This window comes from Trichoderma aggressivum (genome assembly GCF_033847375.1).
Source record: "Trichoderma aggressivum f. europaeum strain CBS 100526 chromosome Unknown scaffold_009, whole genome shotgun sequence".
NCBI lineage: Eukaryota > Fungi > Ascomycota > Sordariomycetes > Hypocreales > Hypocreaceae > Trichoderma > Trichoderma aggressivum.
Window position 1 is genome coordinate 226,152 of NW_026946375.1, and position 27,843 is coordinate 253,994.

A 27,843-nucleotide genomic window follows, 5' to 3' on the forward strand; every position below is an offset into this window, starting at 1 on the left:
GAGAGGGTTTCTTAGAAAAGAACATCTCCGTCGGCATCAGGCTACCCATGGCAGTCCTTCCTTCACGTGCCATGTGTGTTCGCGATCGTTCAGCCGCAGGTGAGTAGAATAGGAGTCCTCTTACACCCTCCCCCTTTCTCTTCTGCCCCATGATTAGATGTTTCGTCTGGGTGCGGTGCTGCTGTAGATAAGAAGAAAGGGAAGCAAAGAAAAAAAGAAGAAGAAGACTACTTCCCCCAATGAGAAAATCAACAAGACGCATACTAAAAGTTGAACCCCCCCGTCGTCACAGTGATCTCCTCCGCCGCCATCTGACGCTACACGATGGCTCCGCCCCCTCGGATTCTAAACGAGTCCGGGCATGCGATGCATGCCATGCCAGCAAGATCCGATGCGATGGAGGCGTCCGGTGCTCCCTGTGCACCAAGCGAGGCATAGATTGTGCCTTCACCAGAGGGCCTGCCCCTAATGTTGCCGCCAATCCGCCTCAAGGTAGCGCCTCGTCCCTGCATTCGGGTCATGGATCCCGCTCTCCAGATCCTCCCGGATCGGCCCACACAGAGGCTCCAGCCTCTACCGGCGGCTCTCAGCCCGATATCAGTCAAGCTGTACCCATGTCCTATACCATGAATGGCACAGCACCGGTGATCCAGGGGACACAGCAACAAGACGCGCCTTTCATTGCCATCGAAGGACTGCAGCTAGTACTCGAAGCTGTTTCCAGGCCAAGGTCATCGGGATCTTCGTCAAGGATTCAGCGGCCACTCACCCCGGAAGTGAAGAGCTGGTCCGCGTCGTGTATCAAGTCGTACATGGGCCGCTTCCATGACCGGTGGCCGGTACTGCATGCTCCCACTTTTGAGCACGAGGTGGATTCCGTTACACTACGAAGCAGTGCTATCATGATTGGCTTTTGGCTGCAGAATGAGACTGGAGATGATAGTCTTGTATTCGATATTCACAACATTCTCGTCAAACGCCTGCTCGACGAGTTGGTAAGTAGTTGCACTCTCGGCTAGACGATGGAAATACTTACACATCTTCGCCACAGACAGAATCCACCGCAGATCCAAACGCCGTCTGGCCTCTCCGGTCACTCCAATCATCCCTGTTGAACATCATTTTCGCATTCGAAAGTGGCGTACGTCTTGCTCAGACAGCTAAACCCCCATGTACCCTCCGCGAGACGCACAAACACGACAATGCTGACCCATCTTCGCAGCGCGAGAGAAACATGAAAAAGGCCCGTCTTCTCTTCAGCCTCCTCATCACTGTATTTCGACAACTCAGAATCTTCACCACCGATGCCATCGATCACCAAATAAGGATCCACTTCAGCGGCGATTTCCCTCCCTGGGTGTTTTCCATGAAGGAGAAATGGAAAAGGTGAATGGAGCCGGCCGAGTCGTGCAGGAGCTTGTCGTACTAACTGTTGTGCGTGTCCTTCATAGACTCGTCACAAACATGTTCAAGCTCGATACATATATATCTCTACTCACCCAGCAACCCCCGTCCCTGCAGCGCGAAGAATTGAGTCTCAGCCTTACATCCACGTTCGGCCAATGGAACGCCTACGGCCTCGACGTCTTCTTCAGGAGGTGGCCCTCGGAACCCATGGAACGCGCCCAGTATAGGATATGCGACCTCGCGCTGGGATCTCAGCAGCCAATCTCGCCCGTCATCCTCGTCGAGGACCTGCAGATTCGCATGATGGGCGTGACCAACTATGTCTGGATCCTCAACAAGATGCGAGGAAGTCCAAACCCAAACCTGTGCGTATCCAGCGAACAACGAGAACTGATCTCGGCCCGCCTCAAGCGCTGCAAGCTGCAGCTCGACGGCATGACTTCCATATGGAAAGAACCGGAACAGCACAAAATGCACATTGACTTCCTTCTGAGGGCCTACTCGGCCAGGGAGGAGCCCTTCCACGAGGACTGGCAGAAACCCGCTCGGGACCGCTTCTTCTCCTTCGTCTTCAGCGCCACCATGCTGTACCATCTCCTCAACATGCACATCTACGCCGACGTCCACAGCTACATGCAGAGCCTCCCCGTCGTCTCTTCCCAAGGCGTGACCCCGGCCAACCTCTCCAACGCACATCCCATCAACAACGCCGAGATCCACGACTGGGCCACATCCCAGGACGCCCGGATCGCCGTCTCGCACGCCCTCTTTGCGTATCGCGTCTACGGCTCCACCACGTCTCCCTCTGACCTGAAAGCAGAGGTGCTCGATCCCATCGCACACATGACCATCGCGGCGGGGGCTGCCATCCTGTGGACATGGATCCAGAACAACGCGTCTGCATGTACGTGCATGAATCTGCCCATCGCCGCCGAGCTGGACTTTGGATTTGTGCCGTTGGGCGCTGGCAAGAGTCCCGCGGTGGACCATTGGATACGACACGGAGGCACCATCTGGCTGCACGGAGTCCATCTGTGCAAGTGCAACGTGGACGTTTGGCTCTCGCCCTTTGCGGCGATTCTATCCCACGGGGCGAAGAAGTGGGAGATAGGAAATGTGTTTGCACAGAAGCTGTGGTCACAACTTGGACTTCAACGGTCTGGTTGAATCAATTAGTAGGAGTACTGTGAGGACTATGGCGAGGGACATGATGTACCTTGACCAATCTCTGTATATAATGGATATGGAAACAAAAGAGCTAGAGTCTGTATGCTCTTAAATACTGTACATATCAACAAAAGTGAAATCACTTACACAACAAATATCTTCGACGTGCTATTTCCGTGCCGCCAGTATATGACATCCTGGTCATTCGAGATTGATGACTGATGCGCGGGCTTTATGTGGTCAACAACACTTGTACGATCTGGGCACAGACAAATGCATAAGCTGCATAGGTAGTCAGAATGCGTACGAGTAAATACGAAGCGTACCTGTATATCAACAGTATATGAGAACACATGAGTACTGTGTCCTCTGGCTGCATTGGTATGCGTGCCAAGGTACAGCAGTGCATAGTGGCGATGCTCGGAAATGATGCCTAGTAGAGATGATGGCCGGAGATGCGTGGCACACCTAACCCTTGGAGTCTGAACTACGTCGAGCTGACAACTGAAACTGCCTTCTTTTGTTCGCCGTTATCGACAAGGAATATCCAACACGCCATTTTCAAATGCCCGCGCAATGCTAAACTAGACATGTAGCTACAAAACATCCTTGACCTCTGTGAATATTTACTGGACACGTGGGAAATATCTGCAACTTTCTCCGCCTCCAAAATGCCCAAGCTGCACCTAACCTGTAGCGTTAATAGGCTAAATGACGGGTGCTTCACTCCCGCGGAGAATTGTGGCCGCCTGGCGGAAGAAGGAATCCAGCCTGAGCCTGGCAGGTCGGATCAAGAGTCTCCCGGGCTTGTGGGAGGTTTCCCCGAGGCGCTTTAGAGATTGGTGGAACTCTTGCAGGAGCTGGTACGCAGCCGCAATGTGTGTCTGATCAGATGCGAGCAGGAAAAGGTAGATGAGAAAGTTTCCACACAAGATGAATTGAGACCGAGCATCTGTTTTTGTCCGTTAGCGCAGTTACGACGTGTTTTCCCACCCTCTCGAGGCTGTAATGCCTCCGAAATGGTCAACAAACACTTACGGCGACACCAAAAACCACGCAAATCTTCCTCAGTAATGGAGTTGAAAAAGTCCACAAAGCCTCGAAACTCGGTCAGAGCGGAGACGAACCACTTGCGAAGATTTGATTCGGGATTGGCTTTGGCCACTCTGGTGGCAGGATACATGAGGCCTCGGTATAAGAGGGCCTGGGTGGCGTAGTATGTGAGATGCAGGGGGGCTAGGTGAGTAGGTTAGCGCCTACTTCAACAAAGCATCCTACTCCATCGCTGTAGTGAAACTTACAGTTGCTGATTGTGTCTTGGCCTCTTTCGGGACCAAGAGCGAGGCATTGCGGCAGCAGGCTGTGCCAATCATTGAACTTCTCTCTCAGCATGACAAGTTGCATTGTTCTATCGGTGAGGGTTGATGGATTGGGTCGAACTTGACTGCATGAATCGTTTCGCGTGAGCAATGGCCGACAAGATTTGACCGGAACCTGTGCAGAGGAGATTTTAACTTACAAGGCACAATCCAACACGTCCCTCAGGACAATGGTCAGATTAATAAACTGCAAAAATCGGGCTCCCACTGAAGCTTGGAAGACGGCGTCCTCGGGTTCAACCAAGTACCGCAAGTCTTCAGGGACAGTCTCATCGGCTCGAATATCATCCATGTCAGGTGGGAGAGTACTGAACGTGGTTGGGCTTATGTGTGGAGGATTGCCGTGGCAGATTGCAGACCAACAGTCGGCAGCGTATACCGCCCACCAGAGCTTCTTCCTCACCCTCTTCTCCCAATCCTCAATGCTCCATCGAGTAGGGTCTTGATGAAGGCCTATTGTTTGGGCACACGCAGTGGTTTGTGCCGTCATGGTCCACATGCTGGGCGTCTCAACACTGTCGACGTCGGGAGGCGTGATGTGGTGAAGCAAAAGGCCTGCTTGCAGGCTGAAGAGAGTAGGGTTTTCGTGCTCACGCCTGAGCGCCTCGTGAGCGTGATCTATGCATTGATGTTGTTGGAAAGGACAGGCCTCTTTGATGGTAGGGTCTCGGTCCCAGAAGACGCATGCCAGGCCGTATATTGCACCACGCAATGACGCAGGTATCTTCATCCGGTTGCTTTTATACTGACCGAGGAAGCGGCCCTTGGTGACGACAGGGTATACGGGATGGACGTGCTTGAAGTATAAGCGCACTAGACGCTCACCATAGGGCCACACCAGCCTCTCGGTCCCGTCCGATGCACTTTGCTTTGCTTCATTGGTGAAGTCGGGGTTTTCATTCTCCAAGAGCAAAAAGTGAACGGGGCGATCGTCTGCTGAAGGACCCCCTGGGTAGACCTGGATGATATTGGCATCAATCTCATCGTTCTCGCTTATAATGAGACACCTAAAGGCATCCAAGAGGTAGGTATCTTGCTCAGCCGAAGGTCCCATGGAGTGAGCGGTCCTGTTGAAGTTGTCCTCGAGAGTGTGGAGAGGGCCGTTTGATAGTATAGGGACCGGAGGAGAGACACCATATGAGGGCTGCTCCAAGCCATCCGAAGACTGGGAAATGAGGCCTTGATGTACTACGGCGGCGGAACCAGATGACTGCTGCTCCAGACTCAGATCTCCAGCGGCGCTCAAGCCTGCAGACGACTGGATGGTGTCTGCTGGGCTGGAATGAGAGACGCTACGGCGTGCTAGACTCGGCGAAGAGTCCATGGCTGGAGGTGTGACGAGCTCGGCGTCGGAGGCTCCATTCTCAGTGGTACTGTCGGCGGCGCTCTCATGTTGAGATGATATCTCATCAGGAGTAGGCGAAGACTTGCACGCCAGTCCCCTGCTCTTGCAGAAGAGACCTGCGACGACGGTTTTAGCATTCGGAGACTCCGTGAGTTAAGGGGATTGGGTATATCTGCAGCGGGCTGGGACGAAACGAAGCTGTGGAGGGCGGGATGCAGCAGCATCATGCATGTAGCATCGGCCAACGGGCAAAAGGGGACGCTCCCACTTGGGAGGGCAGCACACGGGCTCGACGAGCCACTCAGGCAGCTCCGTAGCTGCAGACGAGCAGAAGGCGGACACGTGCGCGTCATGGTGAAGAAATACATATGCAGCGTGGCATCGTGCGAGGTGTGAGGTGTGAAGTGTGGAATGTGAGGCGTGTCCCGTCGTCGACATGTACATGCACATCGCATCCATCGCATACCATGCCATGACGCGCAGCGGACACGCGCGACATACTTGGTCGACGCGCGGTGAGGCTCAAGCGGCTCGGCTCGAGCTCCAGCAGAGGAGGCACCCCAACCCCAGATGCAAGGGGCCAGGCCAGGCAGCGCGATGGTTCGGTCAGGGAGCTTAGGCCGGTTGAGACTTACAAGGAGGCTCCGAAGGGATCACACATGCCGTCTTTCGCCTCCGGCAGGCGTCGCAGGGCCGGTTCTTGCGGCTCCGCGGCTGTCGAGCCCGGCCGAACTGGCTCTGGATGGTGAACTTGCGGGGACGGCCCTGGGCCGAGTCGGCGCCGCTGAGCATTGGGATGCTGGAGCTGGATGATCCTGGGGGAGGGTTCGGATTCACGCTCGATCGAGGCCAATCCGGTCTGACGAAGGCGCCTCTCGCGCTGGTCCGTGTCTAGGCGGGCTGGCTTGCTTGCTGGCTGGTTGTTTTTGGTTTGCCGCGGCGTGGGTGGTGGAGTTTGTGCGATCCAGAGGAGAGACAGGTCGAGTTGCTCGGCGAACGCGGCGGCGAAGCTCCTTGCTGTCGATTCATGGCGGTTGGCCCCAAGTTGGCCGACAGGCGGGGAACACGTTGGCAGTTTAATGGCTCTAGCGTCGAGTAACGTGACCACTTCGCCTATTGGCCTGCTGAAGCTGGTCCTCTATGCCCCCCCAAGAGCCGGAACTGCTAGGGTGCACGGGGACTACCATTAGTGGCCGTTTAGTGGTTGACGAGACCTATAACGAGCTGGACTAGCGCTCAAGCTCTAGGGCATGCTTTAATTTGCACCTGGCGATTCAAGGTTTCAAACGTTTCGAAATTCCAAGGCTTACTCCGTTCTCCGTCGGATCGCTGCAGTCATGGGAATCCTCACCCCAAACAGCCGGACCCGAGGCAAAGATGGAGTTGGATTGGTTGACTGATGGTTTAGCGATCAGGATGGGTGTGTAAGACATCGACAGCAGGCCACCCCTCGTCCAATCCGGTGTCGTTCCGTGTCTTGTCGTCGGCCAATTTCCAAGACACGGCGAGGCACGGCGGAGGCACGGCGAGACATGGGACACGCATCGCTTCACGGAGGATCCATGCTGTTGATCTCATTAAACCCGCATTCATGGCATTACTGCAAGTCAACTAGGGTAGCAACTAGCTTCGGACAACTTAAAGCTCGATGCTGCAGGCAAGATCAACTGCCCGGGATAGGCAAGGTGCGAGATGGATGGTGATGGCATAACCCCGTCTATTAAGTGGCATAAGCAGTCTAAATCAGATAATATAATCACGGCTCTCATATGTGACTTTTCGCTCTCAAAACCCCTCCCATCAAACGCTTTGGCGAAATGACGGTGTCGATCCAACAAGACTCATCTCCAGCATCTCATCTCTTACAGTATGCCGGACAGCTTGGCCGATATCACACCGCCACGACAAGCTGCCCCCAGCAAATGAGCAAAGGAAAACAACACGAGACGGGGAATTCAAAACGCCGCCGCTGGCTCAAACTTTGGGCTCACGTCTACATGCATCACGCCGGAGCCATCGTCGTCCGACAGCACATGGCTCGCCTGGGCCAGATCCACCTCCCAGCGGTCTGTGTAGTACTGCTGGACTTCCCTCGCCGTCGGTGCCGTCCTGACAAAGTCATCGACCGCCTTGGCAGGGAAGATCCAGTGAAGGACCGAGTAGACGACGGCGCTGGACACGAAGCCGTACAGGTAGTTGATGTAGTAGAGCTCCGTCATGCCCTCGGGCAGCGACACGGATAGATTCACGGCCGCGATAAAGCCAGGCAGGGTTGGAGCAACTCCCACCGCCCACTGGAACCGACAAAGTCAGCACGTTGAACTCTACTAAACATTCTCCTCTCACAACTACTTGACACCAAGAAACTCCATGTTGACTTACCGCAATGGGGGCGCGGAAATTGACGCCGTACTTGTACCAGTAGATGCTGCCGCCGTGGCCGTGGTACAAGTCGTCCACCTTGACCTTTCGCTTATTCACCACAACATAGTTGGCAAACATCATGCCCGTCATGGGCGCGAGGAAGACGCCGTAGCTGGACAGCACCGACAGGAACGTCGTGGCCGTGTTGACCAGCTGCCAGGGGTTGACTACCGGGCTGAGGAGAACCGTGATGTAGGCACCCCTGCGAATGTTGATGTACCGGGGGAACACGGACGACAGATCGATGCCGCCAGCCAGGGCATTTCCGGGGACATTGCTGCCAATTTGGGAGATGCACAGGGCAACGCCGGCGAAGAATAGCGCGGCGCGCGTGCCGGGGCTGTTGTCCTTCTCCAATAGGCGAACAAAGATGGTTGGCGGGTTCCAGACGGCCTCGCCGTCGAATCGCTTCTGCGTGGCCGCGACGACGAGGATGCCGATGACGGAGGTGAAGATGCTGTAGAGGCCGTATGGGAGAAGCTGGCCCCAGACGGCGTCCATCGGCTTCCTCGACAGACGCGCAAAGTCGTTCTGGTTCAAGATGCCGGCAGCAATGGAGCCAATCGTCGACATGATGCCATACACCATCAGCCAGGCGACACTCCCTGGCCCGCCCGTGTTGGGAAGGGTGGTTCCCGAGTCCAGGGTGTCGCCAAAGCCCGCACTGCCCATGGTCGCCAGGGCCCAGATCAGGAGGACGACGAAGAAGATCATGGTCACGACGCAAGCGAAATAGAAGAACTTCTGCAGACGATGCGGCTTGATCCACACAAACGGGAGACTGATGACGAAGAAGATGATGTAAGACACAAACTGGGCCGTCGTCATGCCCGTCGACTCAGGCATGTGGTTGGGGATGCGGGACTCGTATTTGGGATCCCACGAGAGCAGGATGAGCTCAAAGCACTGGCCGCCAACCCACGACTGGAATCCGTACCTGTGGAAACACTATTATCAGCAACGACTGTTGGGTGAAACCATCATTCAGAATCTTCATTCGACGAACCAAACTGCACAAGCCAATGATTAGCACAAAGACACCGCATGTTATACGAAAAGATGAGGGTCATACCAAGACACAAGAATATCCGGTTCCAAATGGCAAACTGGGATCCCCACATGCCCCAGACCGCACGACTGTAGACGGAGAAGCCAACTGGGAAAGGTGATTTTCAGCATGGTTTTGCTCTAGGGTTGTCACCAGGAACGCAAACTCACCATGGTAATAGGCACCCGCAAGCGAGCTGATGACAATGGCGGTGGTGGCAAGAATGTTTCCAACAACAATAGCTGCGACAACCTGTCAGCCAATCGACGCAACTGCATCTGTCATATCGGGATAGTGATGGTACCAATAATGGCCTGCCACCAGTTCAGGCCCAACGGGATGAGCGCACTCCCTGTCAGGAAGGTTGCAATGTTACAATTGATCAGCAACCCTGGAAACCAACGAAAGAGTCATAGCGTCTCGTCAGTAACAGCTCTCATTGTTTCGCCCAACCGGGCGCGCGACTCACAGTAATTGTGAAATGTCCAGAAGCCCCATGTTCGCCTGGCGGATTCCACAGGTCGAATATCCTCGTTCTGTGACACAGGCGGAACAAGTCTCTGGTTAGCCAGTTGCATCGCTCATCACACCGCTGGGATCAAGAGAGCGTTGGACGGAGACAATGATTGCAGCCTTGGCACAAATGACTTACAATCCATTGTGAGACATAAGGGAGCTTTGCGCGCTCAACGAGCTGAGCCAACCCCATTGTCGCGTTCAGGTGGACGCGTGCCAGACAAACGCTACGGCGTACCTCCGACTCGAAGACAGCACAGATTAGACGCTCGGACAGGGGCCCGTTGTCACAACTCACAACTGGAGTACGCGACGCTGTGCAAGTAGGTAATACCCAACAGCAACAATCTGTTGGACCTCGAGCAGAGTCTTCAACAGACAAGACAGCCAAGCGAAACAAACCCCTTGTGCCAGGTGCTGAACCGTGACACGAGTGGGGCGAGACACCGGGAAAAGGGATCGCAAGCGAGGCCTCACTTTTGCAAGATCTGCCCGGCAGCGGAAGCGGCTCGACCGGGAAGAGCCGTCCAAGCTTCTCAAACCTCGAACTTGCCTGGCTAGCGATTGACTGGTGCCGGCCGCGAGAAACAAAACAGCCCTTGTGGAGGTTGAAATGGAGAAAAGGGGACTTGGAGCGGTCCAGCAAGTTTTTAGCTTTTCGACCTCGAGTCGAGTCAGCCCAAGCCGGGGTCGAGTGTTGTTGGTCCAGGGACGGTAAGCCAAACTCGCTTTGGGAAAACTGCTCCAGCCAACGTACATGAACGGAGCAGCAATAGCGCCGCCTTGCTAGCTCACAGCAGAGGCAGAATGCCAATCGCCCACCCTTGACCAAGTTGGTTGCTAGTCTCTTGTGTTATCGAAAAGCAATTCAATTGCTTTCCGTCCTTGGTCATCGCGGGCTCACTGCTACGGGCGTCGCAAACAATGGAAGACGGTCTCCCAGATTCAAGATCGGGGCCGGCCGACAACTCTCCCCGCAGTTTGGCCTGATGAGCTGCCCTGGTCGAGCCATTTATGCGCAACATTTCGTTGACAGCCCATTGATCCGGGGATCGTTCCGCAAAAGACATTCGAGATGGTGAATTTCTGGTGTTTCAAAGGGGTGTGAGATCAATAAATGCAATGCAGCTGGGCGTGCATGTGGTTGCATTGCTTATTTCGGCTCAACTTGACACCCCCCTCCCTTCGCCCAATTCGCCTCGGATGAGTTTTGCCTGGTAGGGCGCTGCTTCGTTTGGAAGGCCTCTTCTGGGTTCGATCCTGTGTTCTATTTCTTCTGTGCAGCTTCTGCTCGTCTCAGACAGCATCTCTCTCAGTCCGCTGGCTTGTTGTTTCTGACAACACAGTGATCGGCGAACCCTCTAGCGGCGCCATCGGCCAACTTATTTGGCCGACATGAGTTTTCCCCGATGCTACACTCTGGCCCTCTGCCGTAGGTGGTGTGACGCTCAAAGGGCGCACGGTGGCCATGATTAAATGGCCATGTGTCGTGAGGTGAGACGGCAACATGTCCACATACCCGTCCGGCGGTTGCAGGGCCAGCGGCAGCCGGAATGTTTTAGCCTTGCCCTGAGCTGGGGGCCAGATTCAGAGTTGGCCGTGTTTCGAATCATTGTGAGGTGCAATCAATCATATGCTCCTGTTGTTGCTCTCTCGTAACGGCCATCTTCGTCCCCCACAAGCCGATCATCTCCACCACATAGGCGACGAGTTCTACTGGGTTTGTCCGCCGGCGACTCCATCTCTAGACGTTGAGCGAAACTTCGCCGTTGCGCTTCTTGCTCCATTCTGAACTTGTCATCTCGAAGAAGAAAAAAAAGAGGTCGTAACCGCACTAACTTGCAACCGGCGCCCCCAAATTGCTTCCAGCATGAGCCCCTCACGCCGTCTTGTTCACTTCTGGCCTTTAGCTTGCAGAGAACCTTCGGATTTATTTTCCCCTTCCCCTTGTTGAAAGTGTCTTTTTGGGTATCCGGATTTCTACGGGGAAATAGAGAAAAAAATTCAAATCTTTGTCCTCCTTCCCCCCTTTCGCTCTCTGGTTTCTTCACTCTCTTTGCAATTTGATTTTCCTTTGGGCGTCATGTCTCTATATCGCATCGGTGTCGATGTTGGCGGAACCAACACCGACGCCGCTATTCTGGATATCAAGGCCCTTGACGAACCTGGACGCGGCGTCCTGGCATCGTACAAGGCCACGACGACTCCTGACATCACAAGCGGCATAGAAGCCGCCATCAGAGAGGTGCTTACACGCTCAAAGGCTGAGAAGAGCCGCATCCTCAGCGTCACAATCGGAACGACACATTTTATCAACTCTCTCATCGAGGCAGATGCGAGGAGGTTGGACCGAGTCGCCGTTTTCCGGTTGTGCGGCCCCTTCACAAAGCAGATCCCCCCCTTTTCGGATTTCCCACTCGGTCTACGCGGGATTCTCGATGGAGGTGTCCACTACTTGGATGGAGGGCTGGAGATGGATGGACGAGAGATTGCCCCTTTGAATCCAGAGCAAATCCGTGAGGCCGTAAAATCAGTCGTTGCCGCTGGCATCGGTGCCGTTGCTCTTGTTGGCATTTTCTCACCGCTTGATCACCATGGCATCCACGAAGAGCGGTGCAGGCGCATAATTCTCGATGCTGCCCCTGAGCTACGCGTAGTTTGCTCCCACGACATCGGACCTACCGGCCTTCTCGAAAGAGAAAACGCAACAATCCTCAACGCCGCCATTCTAAGGACGGGCGAGAAGGTTAAGCATGGCTTTAAGCGTGCCATGGCCAGCTTGCGGCTGACGTGCCCCCTGTTCCTCTCCCAAAACGACGGCACTCTGATCGACGTCGAAACGGCCGCCGAGTATCCCATCAAGACGTTTGCTAGCGGCCCCACGAACAGCATGACTGGCGCTGCGTTTCTCGCCGGTCTCGATAGCAAGTCTGCACCAGCCTCGAACGACACTCCCAACGCCGCAGTCGAGCCTCAGGTCCTCGTGGTGGATATTGGTGGCACTACAACCGACGTGTGCGCCCTCCTGCCCTCCGGCTTTCCACGGCAAGCCCCCGGGTTCGTCGAAATCGGGGCTGTCCGGACGGCCTTTTCCATGCCAGAGGTTGTGTCTATCGGGTTGGGAGGCGGGAGCAAGGTCGAGGTTGAAGAAAACGGCACGGTCCGCGTTGGTCCCGGCTCTGTTGGACACTTCCTCAAGAAGCAAGCCAAAGTCTTTGGCGGTTCCACACTGACGGCGACAGATGTCGTGGTTGGTCTCGGCAAGGCGGATCTTGGAGATGCATCTCTCATCAAGGATGTTCCGGAGCAAACCATCAATCTTGCCCGTATGGAGATCAAGAGGAAGCTAGAAAGAGTAATTGACCAGATGAAGGTGTCATCCGCGCCGGTCCATGTACTACTTGTCGGTGGTGGCGCTCTTCTGGTGACGGAAGAGCTGGCAGGAGTTGATAGGTGTATCCATCCGATTCATCATGGGGCTGCCAACGCCGTTGGAGCTGCCATCGCCAAAGTCTCTGGCGAGGTCGACACTGTGGAAATCCTCGGAGACAAGAAAGAAAAAGACGTTCTTGATGCAGCATGCGCGCGAGCCATCAGCCTGGCAGTCGAGAAAGGGGCGTCTCCCGACGACGTGCGCATCGTTGAGGTAAACAAGATGCCTCTGCAGTACATGTCCCAAACCACCATCAGAATTCAGGTCCGCGCAGTGGGAAAGCTTGCTGTCCCTGACGAGCCGACTCCGCCCCCTACTCCGCCACTTGGCGGAGATCCAGACTACAAGGAGGAGGAGGATGTCGAAGGGGACAAGGTCAGCGTACCGAATGCCCTCGAGCCCACTACGAAGCCATCTCTATACGTGGACTTGGAGACATACCGCCCAGACGTGCGGGATGGTGTCTGGTATGTCTCTGAAGTCGATCTGGAACTCATGTCGACGGGATGCGGCGTTCTCGGTACTGGTGGCGGCGGACCTACTCACTATGAATTTCTCAAGGGCTTGCGTGCACTACGGAACGGGGGCCAGGGTAAGATGAGGATCATTTCCCCGGCGGCGTTGAAAGACACCGATTCTGTTTGCTTTGGTTCATGGTACGGCAGCCCGAGCGTAATCAATGAGCGATTATCTGGTGGCAACGAGATCCCCAGCGGCATTGAGGCAGCAGCTAGGATCGTAGGAAAGTCCATCGATGCACTGCTTCCGGATGAGATGTAAGTTGAAGAAGGGCATGTCTACAACTTTCAAAAATGTGACTGACGCGTAAATAGCGGTGGTGGTAACGGACTATCGTCGTTTCCCACAAGCGCCCACTTCGACGTCCCCATCGTGGACGGCGATGCAATGGGCCGAGCATATCCTACAATGTATCATGGTGAGTAGCAGACGAAAACTCTCTATTTACTGATTTACGAATGGCTAACGAAATCGATTGCAGTCACCTTTAGTGTATACGGCGTCCCGTTGGTCCCCTGTGTCCTCACAGATGCTCGCAACAATGTTAGCGTTGTCATGGTACGTTGGCTTGCACTTCTTTCGGAGATTTTTACATGCGTGAGAATTCTTTGCGGCTGACTTTCAACCACCTGATAGAGCACCGATACACCTGAGAGGCTGGAGACGATACTGCGAACAACAGCCATCGAACTTGGATTGAGCTGCGCAGCCTGCTCTACTCCGCTCTCCGGGTCGATTGTCAAGCAGTACGGAATTCCGAACACTTTGTCTCAGACGTGGTATTTGGGCCGTGCCATTCACCAGGCAAGAAGGCGGAAGACGAGCTATATCGATGCCATTGTGAGTTGAAATGCCCCCCTTTCGTCCACCCTTTTTCCATTTTCCACTTTCCAATCATACTGACATTAGAAAACAACAGTTCACTGAAAGTGCTGGAAAGCTACTCTTCAGCGGCAAAATTGTCGATGTGCGTCGCCATCTCGGTGGAGGCTACACCATGGGAGCCGTCATCATTGCGCCTCTCGACGACGAGGAGCGCGATGCACTGGCCGTTAGTAAACAGCAAACAGCATCGAACGGCCGACATATGACTATTCCGTTTCAAAACGAGTATCTTTACGCCGCTCTTACTGATTCCGAGGGGTCCGAAGCGACACAAGAGGTTGTATGCACAGTTCCAGACCTCATTTCGATTTTGGGACAGGACGGCGAAGCAATCGGTTCGCAAGATCTGCGCTATGGCTTGCACGTCAATGTCATTGCTCTGCCTGCGCATCCCCTCTGGAAGAGCGAAAAGGGCATCAAGGTGGGCGGACCGGAAGGATTTGGGTTCAAGATGCCGGTTGTCGAGGTAGACAGGGAGTTTACTCAGGCGAGGAGCGTTATTGACGAATTTTCAATATAGAGATGCAGTTTGGGGTTACAGGCATACACACGATGGGCCTCTGGCGTTTTTTGGGGGAGGATGATGGAGCTTTTACGTTTAAACTAGCACGCATGATATAATTAATGTCTTGTTTATGGAAAGACACGGTCACAAGTATGAGACTAGGGTTGGTAGAGAGATGCGAGTATAGCTGCAATTTGTATTCAATCTGGTTGGCAGCGGAACAAATGAACAATTTTTTTTTCCTTTTTCAGATTTTACTTGTTTCCATCAAATGAGCGACCAGTCACACAAAGAACTAGTATCAAATGAATGACGAGGTTGGTGGTGCGTGTCCCATGAATCACATTTAGATGGCGTTTTCCTTGCGACGAGTCTCAAAGACCTTGAGAGCCTCTTCAGCGGCCTTGACACCGCTGAGAGCCATAGCACCAAAGGTAGGACCTATACATCACCATGTTAGTCAATCTCTTCAACAGACTAGATGTCCTTTATGATATTTCAACATACCCATACGGTTGGCTCCATCAATCTCAGAGAGCTCCATGCCTCCGACGATGAGGCCGGGAACAACCTCACGAGTGTTCTTGACAATGGCGTCTTCGGCCCTGCTCATATCGAGGCCGCGCATGCCGCCCAGCTTCTCGATACGGCCCATGCTGACAAGGCGCTTGACGCAAAAGGCACCCATGGGGCCATCGTGGCCAGTGGTGGAGATGACAAGGGGAGCATTGATGGTGTTGGGGTCCATGCAAGACTGGTCATCGTGATGCATCGAGACAAGAGTCCAGTTGGTCACAACACCAGCAATGCGCACTCCCTCGGCAGAAGGGCGAGTGATGAGATCCTCGACGCAGGTGGCGTTGAAGAGCTTGACGTTGGGCAGCTGCAGCACCTTGGCCATGATGGTCGAGGTGAAGAGCGCCGCGTGCTTGACGACGACGTAGTTGCCCTCGTCCTCGTACGGGACGCCAATCTCGCGGAGGAAAGCATCGGCCGGCTTGCGCATCACCATGGCGGAGAAGAGCTGGCCTCCCAGCCAGGCACCTCCACCAGGCGAGACGGAGGCCTCGATGATGGCGATCTTGAGGTCCGGACGCTGCGTGCCGAGAACGTACGCGGTGCTGAGACCGCAGGATCCGGCGCCGATGATGACAATGTCGGACTCGGCATAGCGGTCGAGGTCTTCGAAGTAGCGGCGAGTCATGGCGCGCGAGACCTGAGACTCGCGGATGGGGGCAAAGGTGAACGAGTCCCATTGACCGTGCATCTCGGAGACGGTCTCGGCCAGGGGGCCTTGGTTCTGGTTCTGAGCAACGGCCAGCTTGGAGACGGGCGTCACAAGCTCAGCAGTGCGCTGGGTGGGCGAGACGGCGGCGGGAGGACTCATGATGGACCTACGAGGGTTAGGAAACCTGGACAGGATAGTAAGGGGGACAAGCATGATCCTTTCGCTGGTATTATCCAGATCAAGTTCAGGGCCGTATATTCTCAGCCGCGCTCCCTCCTCGCACTCACCAGCCTCAGCACGTCTCTCTTCCATCTACCTACTCTTGGAAGTAAAAAAAAACTTTCTTATAAGTGGTAGACAGAGAGAGCAACATGAGAGACTTGTTGGTGAATTCAAGGAGAGAGCGGGCACCGGCTCATGCGATACACATTACCTGAAGAGACATGATCCCGTCTGGACGGACTACCACCGAAAGACGCCATGGCGACTGGACGAGGTGTACCGAGTGATGTAAGAGTGTGCCTGGCCATGGTTAGATGCATGGGACGATTCAATTGGGCTTGTGTCAATGACAAACTGTGAATTAAATCACTGAATACTTTTGATTTTCAATTGAATATGCTGTTCGATTGTTTATCGAGAAACGATGTGTTGTGTAATGAGAAGAGGGAAAAAAGAGCTCGAGGTCTGCGCCATTTTCAACCCTCAATTTATACTCGCTTTTTTTTAACCTTGCCTCAAAGGAGGGGTAAATGACAGTCGATCGGCTCTCGATAATATCATAGTGACGGCGATGTCGGCTTCCTGTTCACGACGTCAACCGGGCGGGAATGGGCCGGGGGTATCCGGGCTTGGCCCGTCACGACCCGGTTTAGCGATTGAGAGAATTTTGTGTTATCGTATCGTGGCATGTTGCTTGTATTGGGGATTGATGCGGGAAGTGAGATTCTGATATGGGAATATGTGGGTTGAAGGGTTTCGTATTGTTTATTCTGAGGAATGCCCTAACCCTGAACCGAATGGATGGGGTTGTTATGAAGGATTCAAGAGACGGGCGCTAGAATAACTGAATGTTTTTGCCAAGTTGTTGAGCTCAGACTCTGCAAACATGGTTGATGTCATTTTTGTTTAGCTCTCACGACCCAAGCTTATCCTCACTCCATGGCCCAGCTTCGAATAATGGATTGTATGATGTTCAGCTTGTAATCATAACTTGCAGCCATCCATAACGATGCACAATCCATTCCCTCAGCGTCATGCCTCAGCTACTTCCCGTATCGTCTTGATAAACTGCTGCGGGTCATGTCCGAATCGGCCCAGAAACAACCCGTCCAGCCCGGACTTCAACTTCTCGTAGAGCCCTGGTCCTGCACTGCCTCCATACAGCACTCTCGTTGTCCCCGTCCTCTTCTTGACGGAATCCAAGTCTCGAATCCCAGAAACGACATCCAGAATGTGCTTCTCCCCAGCCGGCTGGCTGGCTCCAATTGCCCAAACAGGTTCATACGCCAGGAAAACCTCCGCTTCATCGGCTACAGAGCTCATGATGGCGTCAACTTGCACGCGGCACTCATCGACGGCAGCATCAACGTCGCCATGATTCCTCTCTCCGATACACACCAGCGGTATCATGCCATTGCGACTCACTGCCGCAGTCTTCTTCGCAACCACGGCATCATCTTCACCGAAAATCCTCCTTCGCTCCGCATGCCCGACTTCCACGAGCCTGACGCCGGCGCTGCTTAACACTGAGGGACTGACTTCACCGGTAAAAGCTCCCTCGTCTTCCCAATGGCAATCTTGAGCGCCGGTCCATACGGGGACATGGCTTGATTCTAATTGCGCGATTGTGTTGGTGAGGGAGATGAAGTCGGGGATAATGAAGACGTCGATGTTGGATAAGAGTTCTTGCGGCACAGCTGCTAGCGTAGAGATGAAGCTATCCGTAAAGTCTCTTGTTCGCTGGAGAGAAAAATACATTTTGGTAGAGAGGCCGACGAGGCGGCGCCTGGGCGTGCGATTGGGCATTGTAACGGACTTGCTGATGCACGAGTCTCGACTGTCAAAGTGGTGATGGTTAGGTAGATACAACAATATCTAGAGACAACAGCAGCAACAACAACAACAACAACAATGGCAACAACAGCTGCAGCAGAAGCAAACAATTCCAGAGCCAAGCTCCTGAGATCCAAGCTATTCCATTCCATCCACGCCGCCTCACCGAGCGGGTCAAGCAAAACTTCCCCCGCGCAACCGGCTCCGTCCCGCCCATTCCACTTCTGGGATGCCGGTAAGGCGGCGGCTATTTGGCATCATCTCCGGTTGCGGGTGTGCTTACACCAGCAAGAATGCATACGAGGATACGACTCGAACTTTTCTTACTCCCACTTACAAGATCCCGATTCGCCCAAACTGGCCGGTCCCATGAACAGTTGGTCGGAAACACCAAAGCAGCCATGCCCGCGAGACTTGCTCATTTCTCCTTCTTTATCCACAGCATCCAGTTATACTTGGTATCTGCTAACGCCACAAAATCAGTTAGTGTTTTGTGCCTTTGCTGAAACGAGTTAATGTTTTCCAGGCTCGGATTGTCCCTGCGTGTGCATTGCATGCGTTGCGTTGCCACATCCAGTATTCCAGTTTACTTTCTACCGAACCTCGCGTCTCTTACACACATCTGCCCCTTGTTAGGCACCAATTAGATGAAACAGAATTACACAATTAATCACTTTTCATTATTACACTTCCAGCTGTCCAATCTCCTCCACCTTCTTGGCACTCGCGCTCAACGGATCAAACTCGTAGTCCAGCCACTCCGTAGCCAGCCTCCTCGCGACTTCCAACCCAACGACTCGCTCCCCCATACATAATACTTGTGCATTATTGCTCTTGACGCTGCGCTCGACACTGAAGCTGTCGTGTGCCGTGACCGCTCGAATTCCCTTGACCTTGTTGGCCGAGATGGCGACGCCCAGGCCGGTACCGCAGATGAGCAGCGCGCGATCAGCTTTGCCCTCGGCGACGAGGCGAGCGGCGGCGGCTGCCCGGAGAGGATAAGGTGTCTTGTCGGAAACTTCGTCGGATCCTACGTCGATGACTTCGCCTACGCGGGCGTCGACTTCAAAGTCCTTTTTGATTGTGTTTTTGTAGCTGACGCCAGCGTCCTATGTGGATGGTTATTGGTGTTAGATTGGGGCGCTGATTCTTCTTAAAATGAAAGTATGATCATATCCATGAGATAGATGATTGTAATGTTTTCTCATGAACAATAATTCATCTCATCTTGGTTGGAGGAGCGATCGTGTAAAACAGGTGCACTTACATCGCAGCCCATGGCGATCCTCCATTTTGGTGCCATTGTGAATCGGCGTCGAACTTAAGAGACAAAAATGAAAGTAATCAGAGAGAATGAAATTCGTTTTTTCCCCTCAAGACTCGCAAACTCCAGTCATCTCAGTACTGCTCAAAGAAAACGAGCTTCATCCATGTCTTTATGGCTTCAAGCGGGATCCGAGAGTCGGCCAACTGACATCGCCTTTGCTCACCCAGCAACCCCACACCAACTAATCCGCCATCACATCCGAGTTTCCTATTCCATGAATTTACATCTTTGATTCATACATACAGACTGCTGTAATTTGCGGGGTTGCGGCCTCAAGTCGAACAACATCAGCTCTCCGTGGCTAACATGTTCGGTATTTCCCGATTAGGAAATCCGATTGGGGTCAGACGGGGGAGGCAAACGGGGAAGCTTGAACACGCAGGGCCAACTCGATAGCTCTGGATTTCAGGGTCTACAGCAGTGGAGAAGAAACGTAAAAATGCGGAGAAGGTGTATTTTTATATTGCTGTTTTGCTGTCGAGCTTGTTGGTGTGGAGGCGGAGCAGTTACGGGGTAACGTCAAAATCATGGTTCTCGACCTCCTTGGCCACAAAGATGCTGGATTGTGGGTGGTACAGGTGCTTGGGTGAGATCACGAAGATGTGGAAGTCTTTTTTCGTCCTTCCGTAGCTCCGATGTAGGAGTGTGGTGGTCCTCGTGGCCTGCATTCTGCTTATATCCTCTGCCTTTTGCCCATGTCCTTGCTGTGTTCCAATCGGACGACGGCACGCTCAACCCCCCCTAGAATTCTAGCACAACGTCGACACAATGTCAAATAGGCATCTTTTCAATTCAGCCGACGGTCTCGTCAACAAGGCTCTGAGAGGCATCATCACTTATAACCCATCTCTGAGTTTAGATGAAACTAACAGAGTGGTATACGACACTACCTATGACAAGGCCAAGGTGGTCCTTATCAGTGGAGGCGGTTCCGGACACGAACCAGCATGGACCGGCTATGTAGGCAAGAACATGCTCACAGCTTCTGTTCAAGGAGACATCTTTGCCAGCCCCAGCACGAAACAAATCGTTGCAGCAGTTGACGCTGTTCCCAGTGACACAGGCACCATTCTAGTCATTACAAACTACACTGGTGATTGCTTGCATTTTGGACTGGCCAACGAAAAAGCCAATGCCAAGGGCCACAACTGCCGAACCATTATTTGCGGTGACGATGTTTCTGTTGGCAAAAACGGAAGCATGGTTGGCCGCAGAGGCTTGGCCGGCCAGATCGGCGTCCTCAAGGTCATGGGTGGCGCTGCTGGGGCTGGAGGTTCTCTTGATGAAGTTTACAACCTTGGCGTGGCATTTTCGCAGCAGATTGTGTCGATTGCAGCAACCTTGGACCACTGCCATGTTCCCGGTCGTACAGAGCACGGCATGCTGCAGGAGAACGAGGTTGAGCTCGGCACAGGCCCTCACAACGAACCCGGCTATAAGAAGCTATCACCCGCGCCATCAGCGTCCGAACTTGTCGGACAAATCCTACGGCACTGTCTAGATGAAAAGGATCCTGAGCGCGGTTACGTTAACTTTGCCCCTGGAGATGAAGTCGTGCTGCTCGTCAGCAACTTTGGCGGCATGTCCCATTTGGAGATGGGTGCACTGGTGGACGAGCTCTTGGAGCAGTTGTCAAGAGATTGGAAGATTGAGCCTGTTCGGATATGCGCCGGGTTTCTCGAAACATCTCTCAACGCCCCTGCATTTTCCGTATCCTTCATCAACGTCACGGCGGCAGCAAAGAACTGCAGCTACTCTGTCGAAGAGATCAAGTCCTTCTTTGACGTCAGGACAACTACGTTCTGGGAATCCATGGCTGGGTCACAAGCTCAACGACGCACTCGGCAGCAACAACTCGTCCAGCCGCCAAAGGAGGAGATCAAGACGGTCGATGAGCGAAGGGACTTGGCCATCAATCCCGTTCTTCTAGAAAGCATGCTTCGAAACGCCTGTGAAGCTCTGATCAAGGCCGAGCCCGACCTGACCAAGTGGGATACCGTAATGGGCGACGGAGACTGTGGAGAGACGCTCAAGACCGGTGCCACATCCCTTCTCACGGCACTCGACTCTGGATTGGCCAAGGCCGGATCAGTCGTCAAGGTTCTCCTAGAGCTCGAAGACATCGTGGAGAGCAAGATGGGCGGTACTTTGGGCGGCATCCTGGGCATCTTCTTCGTCTCCTTGCGCGCAGCTGTTGAGAAGAACATTGGCCTGGCCCAGAACCCAGTCGCACTCTGGGGCGCCGCTCTTGGAACTGCTCTCGAAAACCTCCGCCGATACACCCCAGCCAAGGTTGGAGATCGTACCGTCATGGATACCCTCATCCCCTTTGCTGCGGTCATGGGAGAGTCTGGCTTCAATAGCGGCGTCAAGGCGGCTGAGGATGGGGCAGACGCCACCAAGACGATGAGGCCTAGATTGGGTAGAGCAACCTATGTCGGCGTGTCGAACGAGAGCAAGGAGCTGCCACCTGATCCAGGTGCTTGGGGAGCTATGGTAGCCATTCGCGGTTTGCAGGAAGGACTGGTTGTAGCAACTTAGCTTGAAGCGAGAGTTCTTCATGGGTTGTGTATTTGGATGTTGAGGTTGTTGTACAAAAAGCGTATGAAACAAATTAATGAATACAGTTTACAATTACTAAATGTTACCGAGTAGTAGTGAAGACACCGGAGAACTTTGTAACTAAATTCCCAGTATATATTGATCTAACCCTGACATCAAGTCTCTGTGATCTTTTGCTTACGAATAAATAGCTAAAACCTTTTAACGATATGATCTGGGTTAGTGTGGTATATCTTTCCATGAATCGCATATATCGTTACACGCAGGCCCACTGTCAACCATATGTTGCAATCCTTTTTGGGCCAATTTGATAACTTCCAGCTGCATCTAGTTGGCTATCTGGAACTGCAACAGAAGTTTGTGTAAATTACCACCAGATTCACACTCTGTCGTCGTTGAGGAAAATTAGCCAGTCTTGACCACTAGCAAGTCTCTCATATTTGCCGAGAAGACACATTGCCCAACAAGACCTATGTCAATACCAATGGAGTTGATGAAGCAACACTCAATTGGTCACTTTAAAAACCGCTCTTCAGTTTCCCCGGCTGTCGCTTACATGTAACTTTGCAACTTCTTAACCTTGGCTCCGTGGCTATCGAATGAACCAAGTCAAGCCACGTAGCACAACGACTAACACAAAGAACGCCACCAAGATTCACGGTCGAATCTTGGCCCAGCCCGCACCTCTCATCCCCCGAAAAGAGGTGATACAATCAAGCACCCCCAATCAATTTCGCCATGGCCGAGGCCCATTGAATCTTGTCAGCATGTAACATGAATCCTCTGTGACCAGCGGTAAACGAAAGCTCCTATGGAGTTGCCGTTGCCCCTAGGCCAAGACGCCCTACATGCCCTCTCCCTGCCTTTACCTGACGTGGCATGGCTCTAGGCGATGCTTTCTTACGACTGCTTTTCGGAAACCTTGTTCACATGTACTCTCACCATGAATAATGTCAGCAAGCATCCAATTCTAGATCGGACTTTGACCCAGACGCGCTTGAGGCGGAACAGGGACCCTAGGAGCTCGGGAGAGCTCCCCAGCTGAAATAGCGAGGCTCCTATTCAGCTTCACCGAGTTAAGACGTCACCCTACAAGCACGGAGAGTTTTCTGCCCTTCCTTTTTTGCAGGCTTCTCAACGGATACGCGAAGTCCAATCTTCTCAAGCATCCTTGCCGGCTTAGAAGGAGATACGGGGTGCTCCATTATTCATCTCCAGGATGCACCTTTCTCCCCCCTTCCCAGCAAACAGATGGGATGGCGTCGGAACGATCCAACTAGGAAGTTTAGCGTCGCCGATTGCTTATTGCGGAGGAAATAACTGCGCGAGCCGCTTTTCGCTTATTCCCCCTCCCCATCCCTCACATTGCGAGAAGCATCAGAGCCACCAAGGCGAAAAAGCCCCGTGAGACTAGGACTGGCAATTATTACACTAGGGCTATTAGTCGATGTAATTTCATGGCCACCACTCGCTCCCTTGGCGGCGGCCGAAGGTCGTACAAGCATTCCTGCTGTAGCGTTCGATTCGTCCAGTCCCTTTGTACTGTAGGTAGACATGGGTACATACATGCGAAATGGTTCGTCGATATCACACCATGTATGTGATTCTTGCCTGCCTGCCCGTCAAGAAACGCTCCGGGGCAGCACGGAGGTCTCCGGATCGCATTCACCGCCAGATGTTCTTCACAGCATGCAAGATTGACACCGTCCTGTCTCTCATCAAGCCGTGGCAAAGGGGACGAGACACCACACAGATCCAAAGACAGCAGAAAGGCTTGCAGCAAAAAGTACTCACAACCTGCCTCGGGTCTAGTGGCTGGCCGGATTTCCAGAGATGGATGCTCACGAGCCCAATTGGGATGCCCAGGGCCGACTCGTCTCGCCATTTACGGCGTGCCTTTGCCCTCCCTTCTTACGGCCGCCGTCCGTACTGTATTGCGGACCAGACAAGTGTCAGTGGGCTCTCTGAGACAAGCGCTGGCCTTGTTTGACAGTTCCGTGTCTCACTCGGACGCGGCAGAGGCCGCTGTAGGGCAAGACATGACTAGTCATGGTGAGAGTCGTATTTCCCTTTTTCTCACTGGGGGCTTCCCACACTCACTCACTCTCTTCTCTCCCTTCAACTGAAGGGAGGACATAGTACCCACAGGCAGCGAGATGGACGTACGAGTAGAGACTTCAATGACTGCCGGCTCCTCAATAAACCACCCCCCCCCCCCCCCCTGCTCAACTACATTGACACACCCCCTGCGATCATCTGCCTTCAATCCCACCCCTGCCAGCACGATGCGGAAGTCATCATACACAGCCGGATACCAATGGCCTGGTCCCAACATCGACCCGCGACCTGCGCTACAGTAGAGCAATTGGGGGTCCCTTGTCGTCATCCGCAGCGCGGCAAGGATCGCACAGGCCTGTCTACCGCCACGAGCCCACGATCACGACGAAAAGATCGCGCGCGCTCCACGCCTCACCGGAAAGGCCCCCCAGCCTACGGACGCACGATGGAGGTACAGTAGTACTCTGGACCAGGTAGCAGGTACTTTGCTCGCGCAGGTAGTCGTGGCATTACGTGCTCTCTCAGGCTCGAGCCGCTCCCGCACCCCCTCCTCATATCCTGGTACATAGTCCGTATTGGACGAGTATTGGTTCGCGCTTTCAGTTCCAAAGGCCGACAATGCCAAGTCTTAACATGGGGGGAGAGAATTGAAGCTTGGAAGAGGAGCCTTTGGACGTCGGCGTTATCCTTCTCTAAGCCCGCAAAAGGCGCAGCCCGGCCGGGCTCGATCCTTCACGTACTGTGTTCTCTCACGGCCGACGAGCGGCGGCCGACATTCTTGCCCCCTTCCTTTGCCTACCGCCGATGGGGGCGATAGCCGCTCTGCTCTGCCTTGAACGACTTGGCTACGGCTTTGCGGTGACCTTGACCTGCCGTATAGAGTACAACCACGTACATGCACTTTGCGTCTACAGGCTGGCTGTACCAATGACGCAGAGAATCCTACCATCTTTCCTCCCATCTCATACAAGAAGCACTCTCTTATCGTTGTACCCCGGGAGGGTGCCAAGCAGATGGGAGACCAAGAGGGTGACAAATTCTGACCACGTCCCTCCCCGCCCCCATCGACGGTGTCCAATCCTCTCCTCCGGAATGGAGCCCGAAGTGCTTGGTTGGTTCAAAAAAGAAGAGATCCCATGATGTGTCTAATGTGTGTCACGAGGGCGCCTGTATATCTGAAGCAGACGGTCAGTACAGTACTCGTGGGGAGGGGACATGACCTTTGTCGTAAGAGCCATGTGAGTGACAGCTTATCTCTCAAAACGACGACATCGGACGGCATATGAATTACTATCTACTTGTACGGGGTATTGTCTCTGTCGATCTGTGTACTCTGCTCTGAGTGAGACTCGATGAGCATCGTCTTCATCTTCATACTCATCCCCATTTTCTTCATGAGCCCCCGTCTCTATTGTCTGCCCCTTACGTGAGACGCATATCGGCTCCGTCCTACTCTCGATGCCGAGTGTTAGTGCTCGGCTGTCGCAGAAGGGCCTCCGCGGGCATCTTTGTATTTGCATGTGTGTGACAAACCCTACAGCAGATCCGTGCGTTGAACACGTCCCAGCTCCGTTGTCTCCCTGCAGAAGAGATGTGCACAGCCGCGGCCTCCCTGCTAGGTACTGGACCAACAGATGCCCGTCAACTTGCACAAGCCGATATTTCCCAGCAGAGCCATCCATGGTTTCGTCCTAATCTGTATTATCAAGGTTAGCCGATTCCATTGACTGTGATAGCAAAGTGGTCTCATCAATGAACCGATCTGAGTTGAGAAACTACACACCCCCACGCACGATACCTGCAGCCAGCATAGAGTCACATCTCCCTGCTCACCATCGGTCAATCGAGTCTCGATCCCTATTTGAGCCGGGATGTAGTCAAAAGGCGGCACAAAGGAGAATACCGGAGCCATCACCGTCATCGTTGCGGCGGCAGTCCGGTCAACTAGTGAGATTGCCTCGAGATGTAGGTATGTAATGCGGCCGATGGTGGGCCAAGAGATGTACCCAGCACGCGCGTATCATGTAGCCAATATATCATATTTCTTCTTTGATATGATATATGACGAGCGTCCTTCGCGGCTGTTGATTCGATAGTCATCGTTGCGACTATACAGCACCGTCCTCGTCTCTTTGGGAATAGTCGGTGGGCTCCGACCTTTCCATGTATGTGTACTGCTCACGGTCTAGTCGAATGCTAGCAGCCACGTTTTGATACTTCGGGATCCTTCTTCTCAAGGTTGACCCGCTATGGGGGCACCGGGCTGCAGTAGTTGTCCAGGTTCTTTCGGATGACCTCTCCTCTTCTTCAAGAGCAAGGAATCTTTGTATCTAGCCCGAGTATTGATAACAAGGCTACGGGGATCTGTCGCCTCGACAGGTTGCAGCCTTGTCGATGTTGTGGGTAAACTACCATTCGTCATGAAGCCTTCCGTGAGTGCATGAATTCTCTGCCTAGCCGACGATATCCAGGTAGAAGGACGCGATTTGCTAAATGGCGGCCACTCTTCTTCCAAGAGGGTATAGTAGAATGAAGATGCGAATACCGGTCATCTAGTTGATAAGATTCTCTCGACTGATGAAATGCCTCTTGGAGCCTTCGAGTAGCTTATATCCATGGCTGCTCTGGCGCACATCAGCCCTATTTCTTATCCGCGAAACGGGGAATTTGACGCCAAGTAAACCTACTGGGAAGATGCTAGCACCGGGATAACGAGTTTCGATCCGCTTTCTTGGCATGCTTAAGAGTGAACCTTGAATTGGCTCCAAGCTGCGGTATCTCGGCCTCCACTTGACACGAGTGCCGGGCGAGGAGTCTGGACATGGATGGACATGATGATGACGAGTAAATCCAAGCACCTAGTGCATATCTTGGGCTACCCTGTACGATTCGCGCAGTCGGGCATCAATTGGAAGCTCTACGTCTATATGGTGTGTTGTAGTCTGCGCTGCCCATCTCGAGCATGATACCTCAAGTCTACTAGTTGCTCTATTGGGATTGTCTCAACTTGGAATGGAATTATGAGATCATTGATTAAAATAGACATCTTGAATTTGATGCCAAACTACAACCTTAACACGTATATAGACAGGTGGCACTTTGGGGGTACCCCATACATCCACATGCACTCACCACCAATTTGGTTCCTCTGATCCACCGTAGAGAGCAGAGCCGCGTCAGCATTCCCGTACACACAAACACCATCACGATGGACTCGTGCTTGTAAGGCTCAACTTGATAGATGATCGGAATTTGCCCGATTGCGTGGGAATAGCCCAGCTGCTTCTCCACATGCCGCACATGTGGAACTCTTCCCTCCTTGTATGTTACGATTACAAGAATGCCTCAAGCTGCCGCGATGGAGATTGCACCTGTCCATTGCATCCAGAACTTGCATCATCCCATGCCGGATATGAGCCTTCCCGAGCGTATGGTTGCGCACGGATTCTTCATCCCAAGGGCCGCAGAGCGCCGGGCTAGCTGCGTTAGCCAGCCGGGGCGTTGCCAATAGGAACGTTGCGTGGAGCGAGAAAATCAACCGTCTCGTCTTTGATATGCCCAACCGGGACGCAGCATCACAATCTCCCATCTCATGTCACTACTACTACTATTACTACTACAGGCATACGTAACTACTAAGCTAATGTGTCGCGGGAATGTCGATATCCCCCCTTTGCTGCTGCACCCCCTCCCTCCTCTGTAAATCCCCCCCGCTTCTCTCTTGTCATGGATATACACCTTGTTTACTTCTTTGTGACGGAGTAATGCCTTCACCTGTACTGTAACATCCATGTACACAACTTCAATGTTAGATCCAGCTCTTTGCATAACAAACCGCTACGGGATGCCTTCTGTGGATTACCCATCCATTGCTCTCCCATACATACTCGCCGCTTGCTCCCCATCCAACACCACCCACAGCAGTTACTGTAAGATGCGGCTGATGCAAACTAACGGGAGGGGTGGGCCTGCTGCCCAACCAATA

The 27,843-nt window shown here is 53.4% G+C and overlaps 7 protein-coding genes across 7 annotated transcripts; 3 read left to right on the plus strand and 4 right to left on the minus strand.

The window, feature by feature from the left end:
* Nucleotides 1–47: 47 nt before the first annotated feature.
* On the plus strand, nucleotides 48–2,574 carry Triagg1_3192 (transcriptional regulator family: Fungal Specific TF; the record flags this gene model as incomplete). The annotated part of the gene is made up of 4 exons (XM_062897457.1): nucleotides 48–99; nucleotides 271–995; nucleotides 1,052–1,386; nucleotides 1,452–2,574. 4 exons carry the CDS (start codon nucleotides 48–50, stop codon nucleotides 2,572–2,574), a joined length of 2,235 nt encoding a protein of 744 aa, XP_062757716.1.
* A 707-nt stretch (nucleotides 2,575–3,281) lies between these two features.
* Nucleotides 3,282–9,479, minus strand: Triagg1_3193 (transcriptional regulator family: Fungal Specific TF; the record flags this gene model as incomplete). The annotated part of the gene is made up of 14 exons (XM_062897458.1): nucleotides 3,282–3,526; nucleotides 3,613–3,810; nucleotides 3,876–4,018; nucleotides 4,094–5,395; nucleotides 5,934–6,436; nucleotides 6,609–6,863; nucleotides 7,290–7,592; nucleotides 7,681–8,659; nucleotides 8,729–8,732; nucleotides 8,795–8,878; nucleotides 8,941–9,012; nucleotides 9,075–9,161; nucleotides 9,240–9,330; nucleotides 9,423–9,479. 14 exons carry the CDS (start codon nucleotides 9,477–9,479, stop codon nucleotides 3,282–3,284), a joined length of 4,323 nt encoding a protein of 1,440 aa, XP_062757717.1.
* Nucleotides 9,480–11,369: 1,890 nt separating this feature from the next.
* Nucleotides 11,370–14,643, plus strand: Triagg1_3194 (uncharacterized protein; the record flags this gene model as incomplete). The annotated part of the gene is made up of 5 exons (XM_062897459.1): nucleotides 11,370–13,495; nucleotides 13,553–13,656; nucleotides 13,720–13,796; nucleotides 13,875–14,078; nucleotides 14,158–14,643. The coding sequence occupies 5 exons, from the start codon at nucleotides 11,370–11,372 to the stop codon at nucleotides 14,641–14,643; spliced, it is 2,997 nt and encodes a 998-aa protein (XP_062757718.1).
* A 331-nt stretch (nucleotides 14,644–14,974) lies between these two features.
* Triagg1_3195 (uncharacterized protein) lies at nucleotides 14,975–16,015 on the minus strand (the record flags this gene model as incomplete). The annotated part of the gene is made up of 2 exons (XM_062897460.1): nucleotides 14,975–15,069; nucleotides 15,136–16,015. 2 exons carry the CDS (start codon nucleotides 16,013–16,015, stop codon nucleotides 14,975–14,977), a joined length of 975 nt encoding a protein of 324 aa, XP_062757719.1.
* Nucleotides 16,016–17,110: 1,095 nt separating this feature from the next.
* Triagg1_3196 (uncharacterized protein) lies at nucleotides 17,111–17,884 on the minus strand (the record flags this gene model as incomplete). Its single annotated transcript, XM_062897461.1, has 1 exon — nucleotides 17,111–17,884. The coding sequence occupies one exon, from the start codon at nucleotides 17,882–17,884 to the stop codon at nucleotides 17,111–17,113; it is 774 nt and encodes a 257-aa protein (XP_062757720.1).
* Nucleotides 17,885–18,594: 710 nt separating this feature from the next.
* Triagg1_3197 (uncharacterized protein) lies at nucleotides 18,595–19,214 on the minus strand (the record flags this gene model as incomplete). Its single annotated transcript, XM_062897462.1, has 2 exons — nucleotides 18,595–19,020; nucleotides 19,179–19,214. 2 exons carry the CDS (start codon nucleotides 19,212–19,214, stop codon nucleotides 18,595–18,597), a joined length of 462 nt encoding a protein of 153 aa, XP_062757721.1.
* A 792-nt stretch (nucleotides 19,215–20,006) lies between these two features.
* Triagg1_3198 (uncharacterized protein) lies at nucleotides 20,007–21,779 on the plus strand (the record flags this gene model as incomplete). Its single annotated transcript, XM_062897463.1, has 1 exon — nucleotides 20,007–21,779. One exon carries the CDS (start codon nucleotides 20,007–20,009, stop codon nucleotides 21,777–21,779), a length of 1,773 nt encoding a protein of 590 aa, XP_062757722.1.
* Between the last annotated feature and the right edge of the window lie 6,064 nt (nucleotides 21,780–27,843).